Source organism: Lygodium microphyllum, chromosome 14, assembly GCF_053477565.2.
Source record: "Lygodium microphyllum isolate KBCC chromosome 14, Lygodium_microphyllum_v1.1.10, whole genome shotgun sequence".
Lineage (NCBI taxonomy): Eukaryota > Viridiplantae > Streptophyta > Polypodiopsida > Schizaeales > Lygodiaceae > Lygodium > Lygodium microphyllum.
The window spans coordinates 150,035,289-150,048,699 of NC_141148.1; the positions used below are offsets into that span (position 1 = coordinate 150,035,289).

General features: G+C 42.2%; 1 protein-coding gene across 8 annotated transcripts in view; it reads right to left on the reverse strand.

Moving 5' to 3' along the window:
* The window catches only part of LOC148026227 (MADS-box transcription factor 23-like), a 64,193-nt gene that overhangs the window by 13,029 nt on the left and 37,753 nt on the right, over window positions 1–13,411 (reverse strand). The window contains exon 6 of one of the 8 annotated variants that reach the window (XM_087693517.1): window positions 5,871–6,114. The exons of the other annotated variants lie outside the window; for them this stretch is intronic. Coding sequence (XP_087549643.1) covers window positions 6,067–6,114 — 48 coding nt within the window. The 3' untranslated portion in view covers window positions 5,871–6,066. Of the gene's footprint in view, window positions 1–5,870; window positions 6,115–13,411 lie in introns of those variants that run through there. 8 annotated transcript variants of the gene reach the window in all.

A 13,411-nucleotide genomic window follows, 5' to 3' on the forward strand; every position in this document is an offset into this window, starting at 1 on the left:
ATGATCACAAGACTCAAAACATTTATAGTCAAGGGAATGGAAGATATTGCAAATGAGTAAGCATTTTCATTGCTTTTAAGGACATGTGTCCAAGGCAACGATGCCAAAGAGATACATGTGGAACTGCATCCACTGCCAACATATGGTCACTTTGTCAGAGTGTAGCAGTGCGGAAGCGTAGGACTGAGAGAGAGAGAATGCAGAGACAAGAGAGAGAAAGAGACAGTGGAAGATGAAGATCTGCTGTATAAAGTGTGTTGTATACAAAGATATGCAGATATGTACACGGGCGAAGTGTGCAGGACTACGTGTCTCCACCTCGACGATACAACCTTCTGTTCACCTCGAAGTCTGATGCGGTCAGAACGATCTCTTGTCTGAAATCTACGAACAGAGATGGAATCTGCGCGAGCCTCTAGTCTGTAATCTGCGAGCAGAAGAGTGTAGTAGACTGTTGGAAATCACGGCTATAAATAGCCAGAATCAAGGCGCCAAATAACTGCATGTCGGCTCCATTAAATGCAGTCGACTATATGGAAGCAAGTCGGACTACCACGTGGCAGTCCAACTGTGCAGTCCGACTAGACTGCAGACTGTAGTCCGACTGGCTGCAGTCCGCCTTGATCCGCTAACATCCCCTCTCAGAGCCTGGGCGGGGCAGAAGCTTGAGGGATCTGGAATATCTCTAAAGTAGAGCCTGGGGAAGTGCCTTCATAAACAAATCTGCAAGATTGTCCTCTGTCTTGCAGTACTCCATAGTGATGGTCTCATGCAGAAGCTTCTCTCTAATAAAATGGTACTAGATCTCTACGCGCTTCGTCGGGCATGGAAAACAGAATTCCATGCCAAGGCAATGCAACTCTCATTGTCACATTGCAGCAAAGTAGGACGAGTCTGCGAGCAGCCAAGCTCCTCCAACAATCTCCGAAGCCACACAGCCTCACATGTGGTGGAAAACGCGGCCCGATACTCCACCTTAGTAGACGAAAGGGCTACCGTGGGCTGCTTCTTGCTACTCCATGAGATAACACCTGCACCCAAGGTAAAACAGTAACCTGTAGTAGACCACCTATGGTCCACATCACTGGCCCAATCCGAGTCGCTCCAACCTAAAAGCACAAGATCTGAACCACCTGTACCTATTGGATAATGAATCCCTAAATCAGATGTCACCCTCAAATACCGAAGTATCCTCTAGGCAGCCTGCCAATGCACTGTCTAAGGTTCACTCATGAACCTTGCCAAAAGCCCAACATCAAAACAAAGATCAACACGAGTGTTGAGGAGCCAAATCAATGATCCAATCAACTGACGATAGGGGGAAGCATCTGCCATAGGAGAAGCTGAATGTGAAGTGGCCTTCCAGTTCGGATCCATAGGAGTATAAAGGGGCCGACAATCTTCCACTTGTACATATCTCTGCTGAGATGAAGATCCCCCTCTGAGACTGATAAATCTCATGGCCCAAAAAGAAATGGAGTAGACCCAAATCCGTCATCTCGAACGTCCGATGTAAAGCTGCCTTCGTCTCTTTGACCTTTTGTGCATGATCACCTTTGATAATCAAATCATCAACATACAACACAAAAAGCACACAATGAGCCTCGGAAGTGTGTACATGAAGCTACGGATCGGCCTTGGAACGCCGATATCCCAACTGTGACTGAAGGAACGAATCAATCTTCTCGTTCCATGCACGTTGAGCCTACTTGAGGCCATACAAGGCCTTCTTCAACCTGTAGACTTTCCCATCTCAAGAGCCAAAGCCAGGAGGCTGCTCGACATAGATCTCCTCCTTCAAATCACCATTGAGGAAGGTCGACTTCACATCCAATTGGTAGACAGGCCATCTCCTATGGCCAGCCAAGACAAGAATAGCTCGAATAGTCGCCATACGAGCAGTGGGGGCAAAAGTGTCATGACAATCAATCCTTGGGCGCTGTGCAAAACCGTAGCAACAAGCCGAGCCTTGTGCTTGTCCAAAGAAGGTTTTGCACGAGTGACCAAGTGTCATTCCTCTCAATAGCCTCCAACTTGGCTTCCATAGCTTTCTTCCATGGTGCAAACTGTAAAGCCTCCTTCACGGAGGTGGGCTCTCGGTCCTACATAACAAGAGTCATCAAACAATAGTTAGAGCAAACAAGCTCCGTAGAATGTGCCTGGTGCTGCCATGACCACTGTGGACCATCCTACGGTCCCCACTCCTCAGGGACCCCCTCGATTCCTTGAATCACGGAGTGTGTCATGGGCCCAATGAGGAGGAGGCTGGACCTCTTCTCGTCTCTCTCCATCAGCTGAAGGCTCTAGGATATCCACCAGTGGTATCTCCTCGGGGGTGACCAGTGGAACAGTAGACTCTGTATCAGAAACAGAACCAGAATCAAAAGGCGTAGGCTCCAAAGGAACTGTCACGAGAGCCCAACTTTCCCCTGGATCTCCAAGAACGGATTGTTCCTCACCCATTGCTATGGCCGCAACCTCCATGAACCGCACATCTCGACTGGTGTATACATCCCGCTTGACGGGATCATACAAACGATAGCCTTGGGACTGGGAGTTGTAGCCAACAAACACCTGTCTTTGGGAAGCTGCTTCAAATTTATCACGATGAGCCTTGGGAATGTGAACATAGGCATCACACCCAAAAACCCTAAAATAAGAAACATCGGGCTTAGTCCCAAAGTAAGCCTCAAAAGGTATCATCCCATCAACGGCCGAAGTGGGGGATCGGTTAAGGATGTGGACTGCAGTAGCCACAGTCTCGACCCACAGAAACTGAGGTGTTTGTCGTCGGTGCTCCATCATGGTGCGCACCATCTCGATCACACTTCGTTTCTTCTGATCAAGAATGCCATTTTCTTGAGGAGTGTTAGTATTAGCAAACTCCTGGTGAATACCTTTATCTGCACAAAAATTAGCAAACTCATTAGAAACAAATTCACCACCCTTGTCGGATTGCAAGGTCTTCAATCTTCGGCCTGAGCGGTTCTCCTCAAAGAGAAGCCAATCCTTGAAGTGGAAAAAAGCTTCTGACTTCAATGCCAAGAAATAGGCCCATGTCATCCTGCTATAGTCATCTACGATCATTATGAAGTACGAGCTCCCTCTTAGGGACTCATTCCTCATAGGGCCACAAAGATCTGTAGATACAAGCTCCATCAGTGAAGTAGACCGCCGCGAAGCTTTGTTGGAAATCACATCCCTATGTTGTCTCCCATGAACGTAGGAGACGCATGGCTGCTGGCTCACCACTATGTTGAGAAACCCTCGAACAAGCTGTCCACATGACGCCCTCCGAAGATAATCATAGTTAAGATGACCAAACCGAGCATGCCATAGCTCTAACTCTGTCTGAGAGGTAAGAAGAGTAGAGAGGGTGGTAGAAGACTTCAATTTGTAGATGTCGTTCTCCTCATATCCGGATGAGAAAACCTTCCTTGACCCACAATCAAGGACTCGCACCAAATCATTGTCCAACTCCACCAAAAGTCCAAGGGAACAAATCTTATGAACTGACAGTAGATGATACCCTAAACCTGGTACATGGAAGACCTCTGAGGTATGGGTACTACCACGTCCATCTGGAATTAGTTGCATCTCACCCCGTCCTGCAATAGACACCGAAGAGCTATCTCCAATGAGAATCTGCCCACGCGAAGGTTGCAACTGGGCAATACCATTTGATAAAGGAGTCATGTGCCAGGAGGCACCACTGTCAACAATCCACTCTCGAGCCTAGGGAGCTGTCATCGCAGCATCAGAAGCATTTGATGAAGAGTCCTCAATGACCGCTAGATGAAGAAACACAGTTGATGAGGGTGTAGCCACTGCTCCAGAATCCTTCGTATCCTTCTTGTTGGTGTCCTTCTTGTCTTTATCAGGGAAATCCTTCTTCCAATGGCCAGTCTTTCCACAAATATGGCATGTGGATTCTTTGTCCTTGTCCTTGTCCTTCTTTGACTTGTTATCCCCCTTCTTCTTCTTTTGGTCCTTTCCCTTCTTCTGAGAGGCTTGGCCTATCAGTGCCTCCGACTTGGAAGCATTCTATCCCTTCAGTTGTTCCTCTTGGTCCAAGACCATAGAAACCAACTCTTCCCATCGAAGAGTGGATCGAAGAGTGGACTCTCGTCCCGAAACAATAAGGGCGGAGTAAAAAGCACCGAATCGTGTAGGCAACTGTGACATGAGTGCGATCGCCATGTCTTCATAGAAAATTAGCTTCCTCGCATTCTGAACCTGCATCTGAAGCTGTCTAAGCTTGTTGGTGTACTCCCGCAACAAAGAAGACTTGTTCATAGACAAGGTCCCCATCTGCATCTCCAAATAAGGGTCATCCGGTTATACATCTGATCAAGCTCCAGCCATATCTCCCGAGCCACCGTTAAGTGCTCAATGTGGGCTATCACGGCTGTAGTACAAGATAGAAAAAGAAAGGAATGAATCCTGGCATTCAGTTTGTCCCAGTGAGACTGTGCCTTGGCCAACTCCGCACGAGCAACGAAAGAGAGTTTGGACTCATCTCTCACAGAGGGCCAGTCGATCTCCTCTTGTACAAGCTCGGCCAAATCGTAGGACTCAAGGATGGCCAACATCATCACGTGCCAAATGCGGTAATTGTCGCCATCGAGCTTCTGATCTGCGGGGAAGAGCCGGTAAGACAGGCACCTTCCGGTCCATGATCGTCTGGAACTCCAAGTCAATCTCTGTAGATATCTATACTTGTAATGCCTTCACAAATGCAAAAGCAGCCCCCTCTGACTGTGAAAACGCAGCCTGCTAGGGCTCTTCCGCATCCCGAAACTTATTTACCCGTACCGGAGGCGATAAAAAAGCAAAACCTGCACTTGAAAGCTGAAAACTCAAACTTCCTCCTTGTCAAACAGCAGCAAATCCACCACATGGACTCCTTTTCCATGCGCCCACGCTTGCTTCAGCCTTGTTCCGAGGTGCAGCCCTCTTGCTCACCCTCAAACACTAGAAACACAGCCTTGTGTTGCGATGGAAACACCTCTTCAGGTTGGTTCTTCACTCAGCCAGCCCTTCTACACTGCTCTGATACCATGTCAGAGTTAGGGTGCAGAAGCATAGGATTGAGAGAGAGAGAACGCAGAGAGAAGAGAGAGAAAGAGACAGTGGAAGATGAAGATCTGTTGTATAAAGTGTGCTGTATACAAAGATATGCAGATATGTACACGGGTACAGTGCACTGGACTGCGTGTCTCCACCTGGACGATGCAACCTACTATTCACCTCGAAGTCCGCTACAGTCAGAACGATCTCCTATCTGAAATCGACGAACAGAGACAGAACTTGCGTGAGTCTCCAGCCTGCAATCTGCGAGCAGAAGAGTGTAGTAGACAACTGGAAATCACGACTATAAACAGCCAGAATCAGGGCGCCAAATAACTACATGTCGACTGCATTAAATGTAGCCGACTGTACAGAAGCAGGTCAGACTGCCACGTGGCAGTCCGACTGTATAGTCCGACTGCCGATTGGCTGTAGTCCGACCAGTCTCTGATCCGCTAACACACTTGATCCAAATACAATCAAGAGATAGAGAGTATTGGACTTAGCACCATGTGCAATGACAAGATTTCCATAAGTAATGTTTATGAGAAATCAATAAGAGAAACCACATAGCCTATATCATCCAATTTGCTAGCAGAGATAAGACTCTTTGTGAGTGCTGATAGATGACATACATCATGAAGAGTAAACATGTAAGTTGAATCAAACTATAGCTGGGCATCACCAATACCAATTATCTTGAGTGCGATAGGAGTGAAACCACTCTCTATGATAGGTCACATGAAAGGAAGCCCCTGAATCTATTAGCCAACACTGAGTATACCGTGAGACAAAGCATTAGTTAGATGTGAAGTATTAAGAGAAGAAGCTACAAGTATGAAATCATTATTAGAATTTGTCTGCACAACATTAATCTCTTCAATATTAACACTGGACTTGCTAGGGAGAATATTGCTGTAAGTTGACATAGAAGTGCTCTCCTTCATGCAAAGGTCCATCAATCGCTTTAGCCAATACATCCGAGAAGGCAGGGCTCTACTTGTCATAGTCATTGCGAATCTTTTCCCATAATTCCCATGCAGGCTGCCAATTAGAGACGACATTATAGAACACTTGGTTAGAGAGGGATAATATGATGGTGGACTTATATAGCTCATCTAATTCAGCCCAATCCTTTGCATCAATAAGTTCAAGCTTGACATCCTTATGTTTCCCTAACCTGCATTTTCTACACTAAAACTTGCCAAATTTGGTCCTTCCAGTAGATGTAGTTGGTGCCGTCCAACTTGTCAATATTAAAGATAACACTATCACTCGAGCCACCAGTCATAATGAAGGCAAAAAAATGCACAAACGGTCCTAATACCACCACCAGATCAAGTTGAAAACAAGGGGTATTGACTAAATAATGAACGGTCCATAAACTCAATGCAAAGGACTATCAAATGAAGGTGATTGCTCCCATAAACTGTGCAATAAACTATAATTACAGCATGTTGAAAATGAAGCACATCAGTAAGGAATCAATATCAAAGGGGGGTAATCACTGATATAAGATAATTCAACTACCAAGGGATAGCTCCAACCATCAATGAGTGAATAAGCAACTGGCACTAAGAACTATCAAAGAATCAGTGTGTCAAACTAAGATACATCCCATAGTCATAACCATCATGCATAGAGTGGGTCGCATGGGTAACAGAAGAGACCAACTTAAGGCACAACAAATTGAGCAATGTAACAAAATCTCAATACATAACCAACCAAGATTCATACATCACTGGTAACATTGTGATAGAGATAAGTGTCAACCCAAAAGTAATGTCAAATCAGCCCACTAAGCATGACAAGAGCATGTACATGTCACCAAGTCCCACGGTCTCACTATAAGACTCTCAAGCTCAATTGCATAACCAAATGCTCAATGTAATATCCAAATGTCAAACAACCACTCTCACTCGAACAAAAGTCAAATGCTAGATGAGCAAAAATTTGTCAAAACATCATGTGGAAGGTATCCATATATCCAAGATCCAAGTGGCATATATTGGGGAGCATAAAGCCCAATAGGTACTCTTCAAGCCCATAATAGTAATGGAAGCTTAAAAGTTCAAGCTGCCAAAAGCATCCAATGTGGCTCAAAATGGAGCCTCAATAGGTCACCATAGACATGCCCAATCCCATGCATGAGTGCCAAGTATGTATATTAGCATTTGTCTAACCCGAGAAGCACATAAGTCTTCAATGCATAAAGCTTTCAACCAAAATACTTGCTATCCACTATATATTCAGCAAAGAACCTTGCTTCAAATTGAGCAAAGAAAGCTCAAATCTATCTAAGAAGCATCTCAAGATATGTGCCAAGCATCCCAGCATCAATGCATAGGTGTATGTGCATCAATGAAGCTCAAAAAGTGAAGTAATGGCTATCCCTATTGCATGACAACATACTGCCCTATTGAAACAGTGAATGGTTGAAGCATTCAAGCTCAAACAAATACTCCAAAATGAGTATCAATGTTGGGGAGAAAGGCAAAAAATGTTTACTTAATGCCAATGGTCCCAAGAGCCAGGATAGAGCTACCAATTCTTGGAGGAGAAGCAAGGAAGACCAATCCAAGAACAAGCGTAAATCACGCCAATGTTGATGTTGGACTTGCTAGTCCTATTGGTGGTAATGATTGCCACTAAGCACTTTGTGAGGCTCAAGCAATAGTCTTCAAGCTCCAGAACAAGCCTCAAGTGGAGGGAGCAATTGGAAAAGAAGCGGGAGTGAGATTCATACCTCGGCAAAAAGAAGGCTGAACTACCATGGGACCTTCAAGCTAAAGCTTTTCTCAAGCTAAAGTAAACGAAGGGGAGATCTCCTCAATGCTAGTGTAGTGGCTCTAATACTAGTCGAAGGGAGTGAGCCCTAAAGTAAGAGCACAGAGTGGAAACAAGAGCTATGGTGGAAGGAGCAAGAGAAAGAGAGAGAGAGACACACACAATGTGGGAACCCCAATAGTCACAATGTGTGATCAACCTTCCCTTTATTCAAATGTCTTTGAAAGAATAAAGAATGAAGTGACATTGATGGGTGCCCACTAGTTGCAATGTACATGTGTGTACATATGCGAGGTACTGTTAGTGCAACTAATATATGGGTGGCTAGGCACAGGTGCCTTTACCCCCAACAACCATCTCTTTACCACTCAAACTATTAAAATCTCACACTTTGGAAACCATTGAAGGAATGGACAAAATGGCCGGTATAATTGGAAACATAATTTATGCAAGGTCATTATGTTGAAATGCGTATACAAAGTCTAATCCTAAACCCCAAGTTACAAATCTTGCAAGTTAATACCCAAAGGAACCAAAATGCATGCAGATCTCCTGGTTGTATGCCTTGGGAAATGTGGCTAGAAAGGGAATTGTTGACACTAGGGAAGGAGTTAATATCCTTAACTAAATAGATTTACAAGCTTGGGGCAGCCCCCCCATGGAGATGGCTTGGTTTAATGTTGCATTTGCCAATGGATAGAGCAAGTCCTTTTGAAGTACTAAATGATTGAAAAATAAAGTTCACAAATATCCAATTTTGAGTGGACTTTACGGAATGGATTATGATATGCTATTGGAAAGCCCATGGCTAAGAAATGCACATGCAATCAAGGACTTGAGCAATGGCCCAATATTCTTTGGTAAGTATATGGAGGTAGTTACAATTGAGTTGGACACATGGAAGCTCTTAATAGTTGACCTAGGTGCTAAATCACTTATGTTGAAAGGAGAATCTAAAAACATGTCAAATTGCAACCCATTAACAAAGTACATCTCTTATCCTCATGAGAAATGAGACCAGATACACATTCTCACAACCATTGACTTGACCTTTTCATAGAGCAAGGGTCCCTTGTCCTAATGATGAGTGAGCCTAAATACACATTCTTGCAACCATTGACTTGACCTTTTTGGATGATGAGGATGACAACTGAGTTACTTCTAGAGTAAGCAATGCAGAATAGCATGACAAAACACCTTAAAGTATACCCTATCTTTAGTACCAATCTACATGTTGGCTTGAAGTGTAAATGTGACTCCTCACATGACCTATCAAGTGCCTATTAAAAAATCAAAACTAAAGAGATTCCTAGAGTTTTTGAAGAAGCAATTACAGAACAACACTAATACACATTTGAATCTTGTAGAGGAACTCTTCAATACTTAAAAATGGAAGTGGACCAAGGTACACAACCTAAAACTCATGTACAATTGGGCCCTTCTAGATAAGAGCAATAATATAGATCACAATATGCTTTTTTATATGAATCTTCCTATGAAACAAACACTAAAAGTGCTTACACATTGCGAATCCAAGAGAGAAGCTTAAACAATGAAATTGACAGAATTGAGTGTGACATTGAGAGCCATATAATAGTGCAAATCATCATGGACTTTAAGCCTAGGGAAGTGCTTGTGCTTATTGATGGAAGAGTCAAGATGGACTCCAACCAAACTTGTAAACTACAAAAAGGTCAATACAACAAGAAAGAAAGGCAACTATCTGTTACCTATATGGAGTATATGTTGAAATGGGTTGTAAGAAAGGAGGCTTATAGCCTCCTCAATGACTTTCAGGATGCAATCGAGTGCAAGTTAATTTGAATGATAGACAAAAACAACATTCACTATTGAAAGAAGAGTGTTTACATGCATATTGATACCCTTTGGACTAACTAATGCTTCAAGTACTTTCTAATGATTCATGTGTATAATCTTCAAGGGTATGCTCCACAAATGGTTGGTAGTATTCGTGGATGATCTTTGCATGCATACAAACTAGATAGAGCATCTAAGAAACGTCAAAGTGGTTTTTAAGCACTATAGGCAATACGGTCTCTCTTGAATCCATTAAAGTTCTAGTTTTGGGTAATGACAATGCAACTAGCTTCTCGAAAGTTAAAAGTATTATCGATCTACCACCACAAGAGAGTTCAATTCTTTCTCAACCACATTGGATACTATTGACCATTTGTGTGGAGCTATGTGCTAATTGCTCAACCCCTATATAAGTTGTTGATTGTCTTTGAATGGACCAAAGAATGTTAGTGTGTTTATGACTCATTAAAGATGGCTCTGACATTAGCACAAATTCTACGAGCCCCAAATTAGAACCAACCTTCCATGGGTATATTAATGCTTCAAAGTTTCCTATGGGGAACTTGGTTACTACTAGAGAGAGGGCTTGGTCATTGTGTTTTGGTCTTATTTCTATGGAAGTTTCACCATTATTTGCTAGCAATGACATTTCTTCTCTTTGTTGATCATCAAGCTTTGCTTTCCTTAGTAGACAAATCTTGTGTGACTAGATACATTGCTTGATGATTTTTTCTTTTGCTAAAATTTGACTTCTCGATGGTTGAGATAAAAGGAAAGAAACACTACATGGCCAACCACTTCTCCATAGTACCCAATAGAGAACTTCATCACTTCTCCATAATAGCCAAACACAGAATGCTGAAAAATGAATTGCGGATGATTTTCTTAATAGACTCTTGTTCAAAATCCCTCACAAAAAAGATCTTTATCAAGTAGACTTGACTACATTTTTGGCTAATCATATTGGAGAAGTGTTGAAAGAAGGAATACATGATCGCTCCATAGAAGAAACTAAACTTTGTTACCGCATACTCAAAGGGGAAATCCTATCAATTGATTGCTAGGGAATTGCACCATCTCCAACAAGATGGTGTGCTAAGAAGGTGCATCTATGAGCATGAGATGTATAAGATCCTAGGAGAAGTGCATATGGAAATTGCAAGAGGGCAAAATAGAGACTCAATGACATTCAAAATTCTCCAATCTTACCTATGGTGGCCACCCTTTTATGAGATGCTATTTGTAAAACATGGTGGTGAATGCAAGCATATGAATGTTTGAACTCACATGAGAGGTCATCTTGGTGGTTGGTAAAAAGCAAAGAATTCATGTTTTTGTATGCTTAGAGGCATTGATGATAGGATGATCGCATATGCTACTGTGAGGCATTGTTGACACACATAGAGAGCTAGTACGATTCTTCTCTATTTTCAAGTTTTGGTATGATTGACATTTACATCAGGTTCTCCCCAAATCACCCCAGTAGTGTCTGGATCGCCCATTGCTTATGTATCCATGGTTCTAATCTAGTGGTCTTTGTTATATGGACTATGATGAGTCATTATCATTATATCATTGTATTGTATTAGATCCACCATGATTGGAGAGAAGGTATTAGTAGTTTACTTAGCTCATGACTAAGTTTGGGCATGTGCAATTGCGGTCTAGGTATTGTAGTGTATTTTAGGTACACTTTATTGCCATCAATTTGATGATTTAGGCCACTTTTTACTAGTTGACTCTGTATTTGCTAGCAGACCTATTATTTTATTGGTATTATTTTATACACGTATATTTGGCTCCCTCCTCCTCAATCTATGTCATCATCATCCACTTGCAGATTCCCAATGCAAGTCCTATTGGAGAAATGGATCCACTACCAATGCCCACACATCCAATGACTCATTGTTATACGTGACCGTTTAGTATATGGATTTCATTTCCTCAGCATAGCTTTGAGTTCTCCCTTCACAATATTATTTTGTTTCCTTCTATTTTCTCTTTTATTTTGTGTTGTGCGGACTATTAGAATAGTCTTCTGTGCTTCCATTGTTTGTTACATCCACTTCTAATAAGAAGTCAAGCCAGAGAAGGGAAGGCGAATTAATCAAAATGCTTAGCAATAGAAACCTCTCAATCTCAAGCATTATAGTGACAATTAGAGATGAGAAGCAAAAGATTCTAGGACTCACAATGAGCTAAACTTAGAGTGCAATAGTAGCAACAAGAAGCACAACTAGAGATAAAAGTATTAACCACCTTTGACAAGGGAAAATGAAAGATAATCATTATCAAACTAGCATCTAAGTAGGGAATGGTGTATTTGAAGAGAACAAAGCTTCTGAAAAGAGTAAAGAGGAATCATGAAGGGAAGAGGAGGAAGATAGGTGAAGAAAGCATGAGGAAGAGGAAGAACTAAGAAGAAAAGAGACAAAGGATCTAACCCTAGCAATTAGAAGATCAGTTAATTAGCCCTAAGAGGGGTTGAAGAATTAGTATTTATGCACCCTAATATGGGAATCTTTGTAGAAGTTGACACTCGCGAAGGTGCAAGTTCGACTAGAGTAGGAATCCCACAATCCCCACTAGAAGTAGCCAAAGGCAAGGCTCATTTGGAAGCCCCATCCCCTCTAATCACAATCATCCCATTATCCATTTTAGTATTCATAACTAAAGGGAACTCTAAGGTCAAAGGAGAAGATAGGATGTATGAGTTTGAAGTGCAACTTGCTATCTCGTCCAAGCAAGATCAAAGGAAGTTCTTGTTAGAATATCAATCTCTCGTTAGTCAGTCTATCTTTATGTGTGTGACCGGCATGAGCTGGATACAATTGTACATTGTGTGTGACATTCAATAAGTCAGTGTAGTCAGTGACTTAAAAACAGTTGGTCTTGGTTAGTCATACCTATGTGTGTAAGTCTCTTTCAGTTTGTATGATGGAAGAATAATGGAAGAAGAACAACAATGAGTTCAGGCTCATCTTTCACTCCACTTTGTCTCTCTACCTCTCTTTCAACATGGTATCAAAGCTTGAATGCCTAAATCCTGAAGGCTCGTTTTTTTGCAGAAGCTATATCTTGCTATAGAAATGGTTTTTAAAGAAACGGCCTAAGATTCCTGACCGTCTCTACATGATCTACAATGTTGCAGAAGAAACTTTTTTCAAATTTATCACAGATTTTGAGATATTTAGCACAGACCTGTCTAGACTGGTTGTTTACTGCAAAAAACAATAGGTGATTCCAGGGCACTGATGGCTTTCATCCTAACAATGTATATGCACTTATTATCATGCATTTGAGCATGATATTGGAGTGTTAAATACTCAGTTTTGGAGCCTATTTGCAGGCTGGAAACATTAAATTGATTGCTATCCTGAATTTGGAAACAATATACCTACAAGGTTGACGTATTTGTGATGTTTATTTGCTACTGACAAATGCTTGGATCATACCACTTGAGTGGTAGATGCTTTTTGGGATATTGTGAGTGCTGAAAGTCCAAAGTTTGGACTAATTTGTTGTTGGTTATACAAAGGTATTGAGTGGTTATTTTCTACAGAAAGGATATATATCATCTTCACTTGACATACATGCAATATATTCTGACTAGTTGGACATGTATCAACTCCTGCATAGAGTGGCAACTGAATGAGATGTTTTGGGGCTTTTTTGAGGTCTAAATACTCTTGTTTTAACAGAGAAAACACTGCTGGTTATAGCAGAGGGCTGGCTG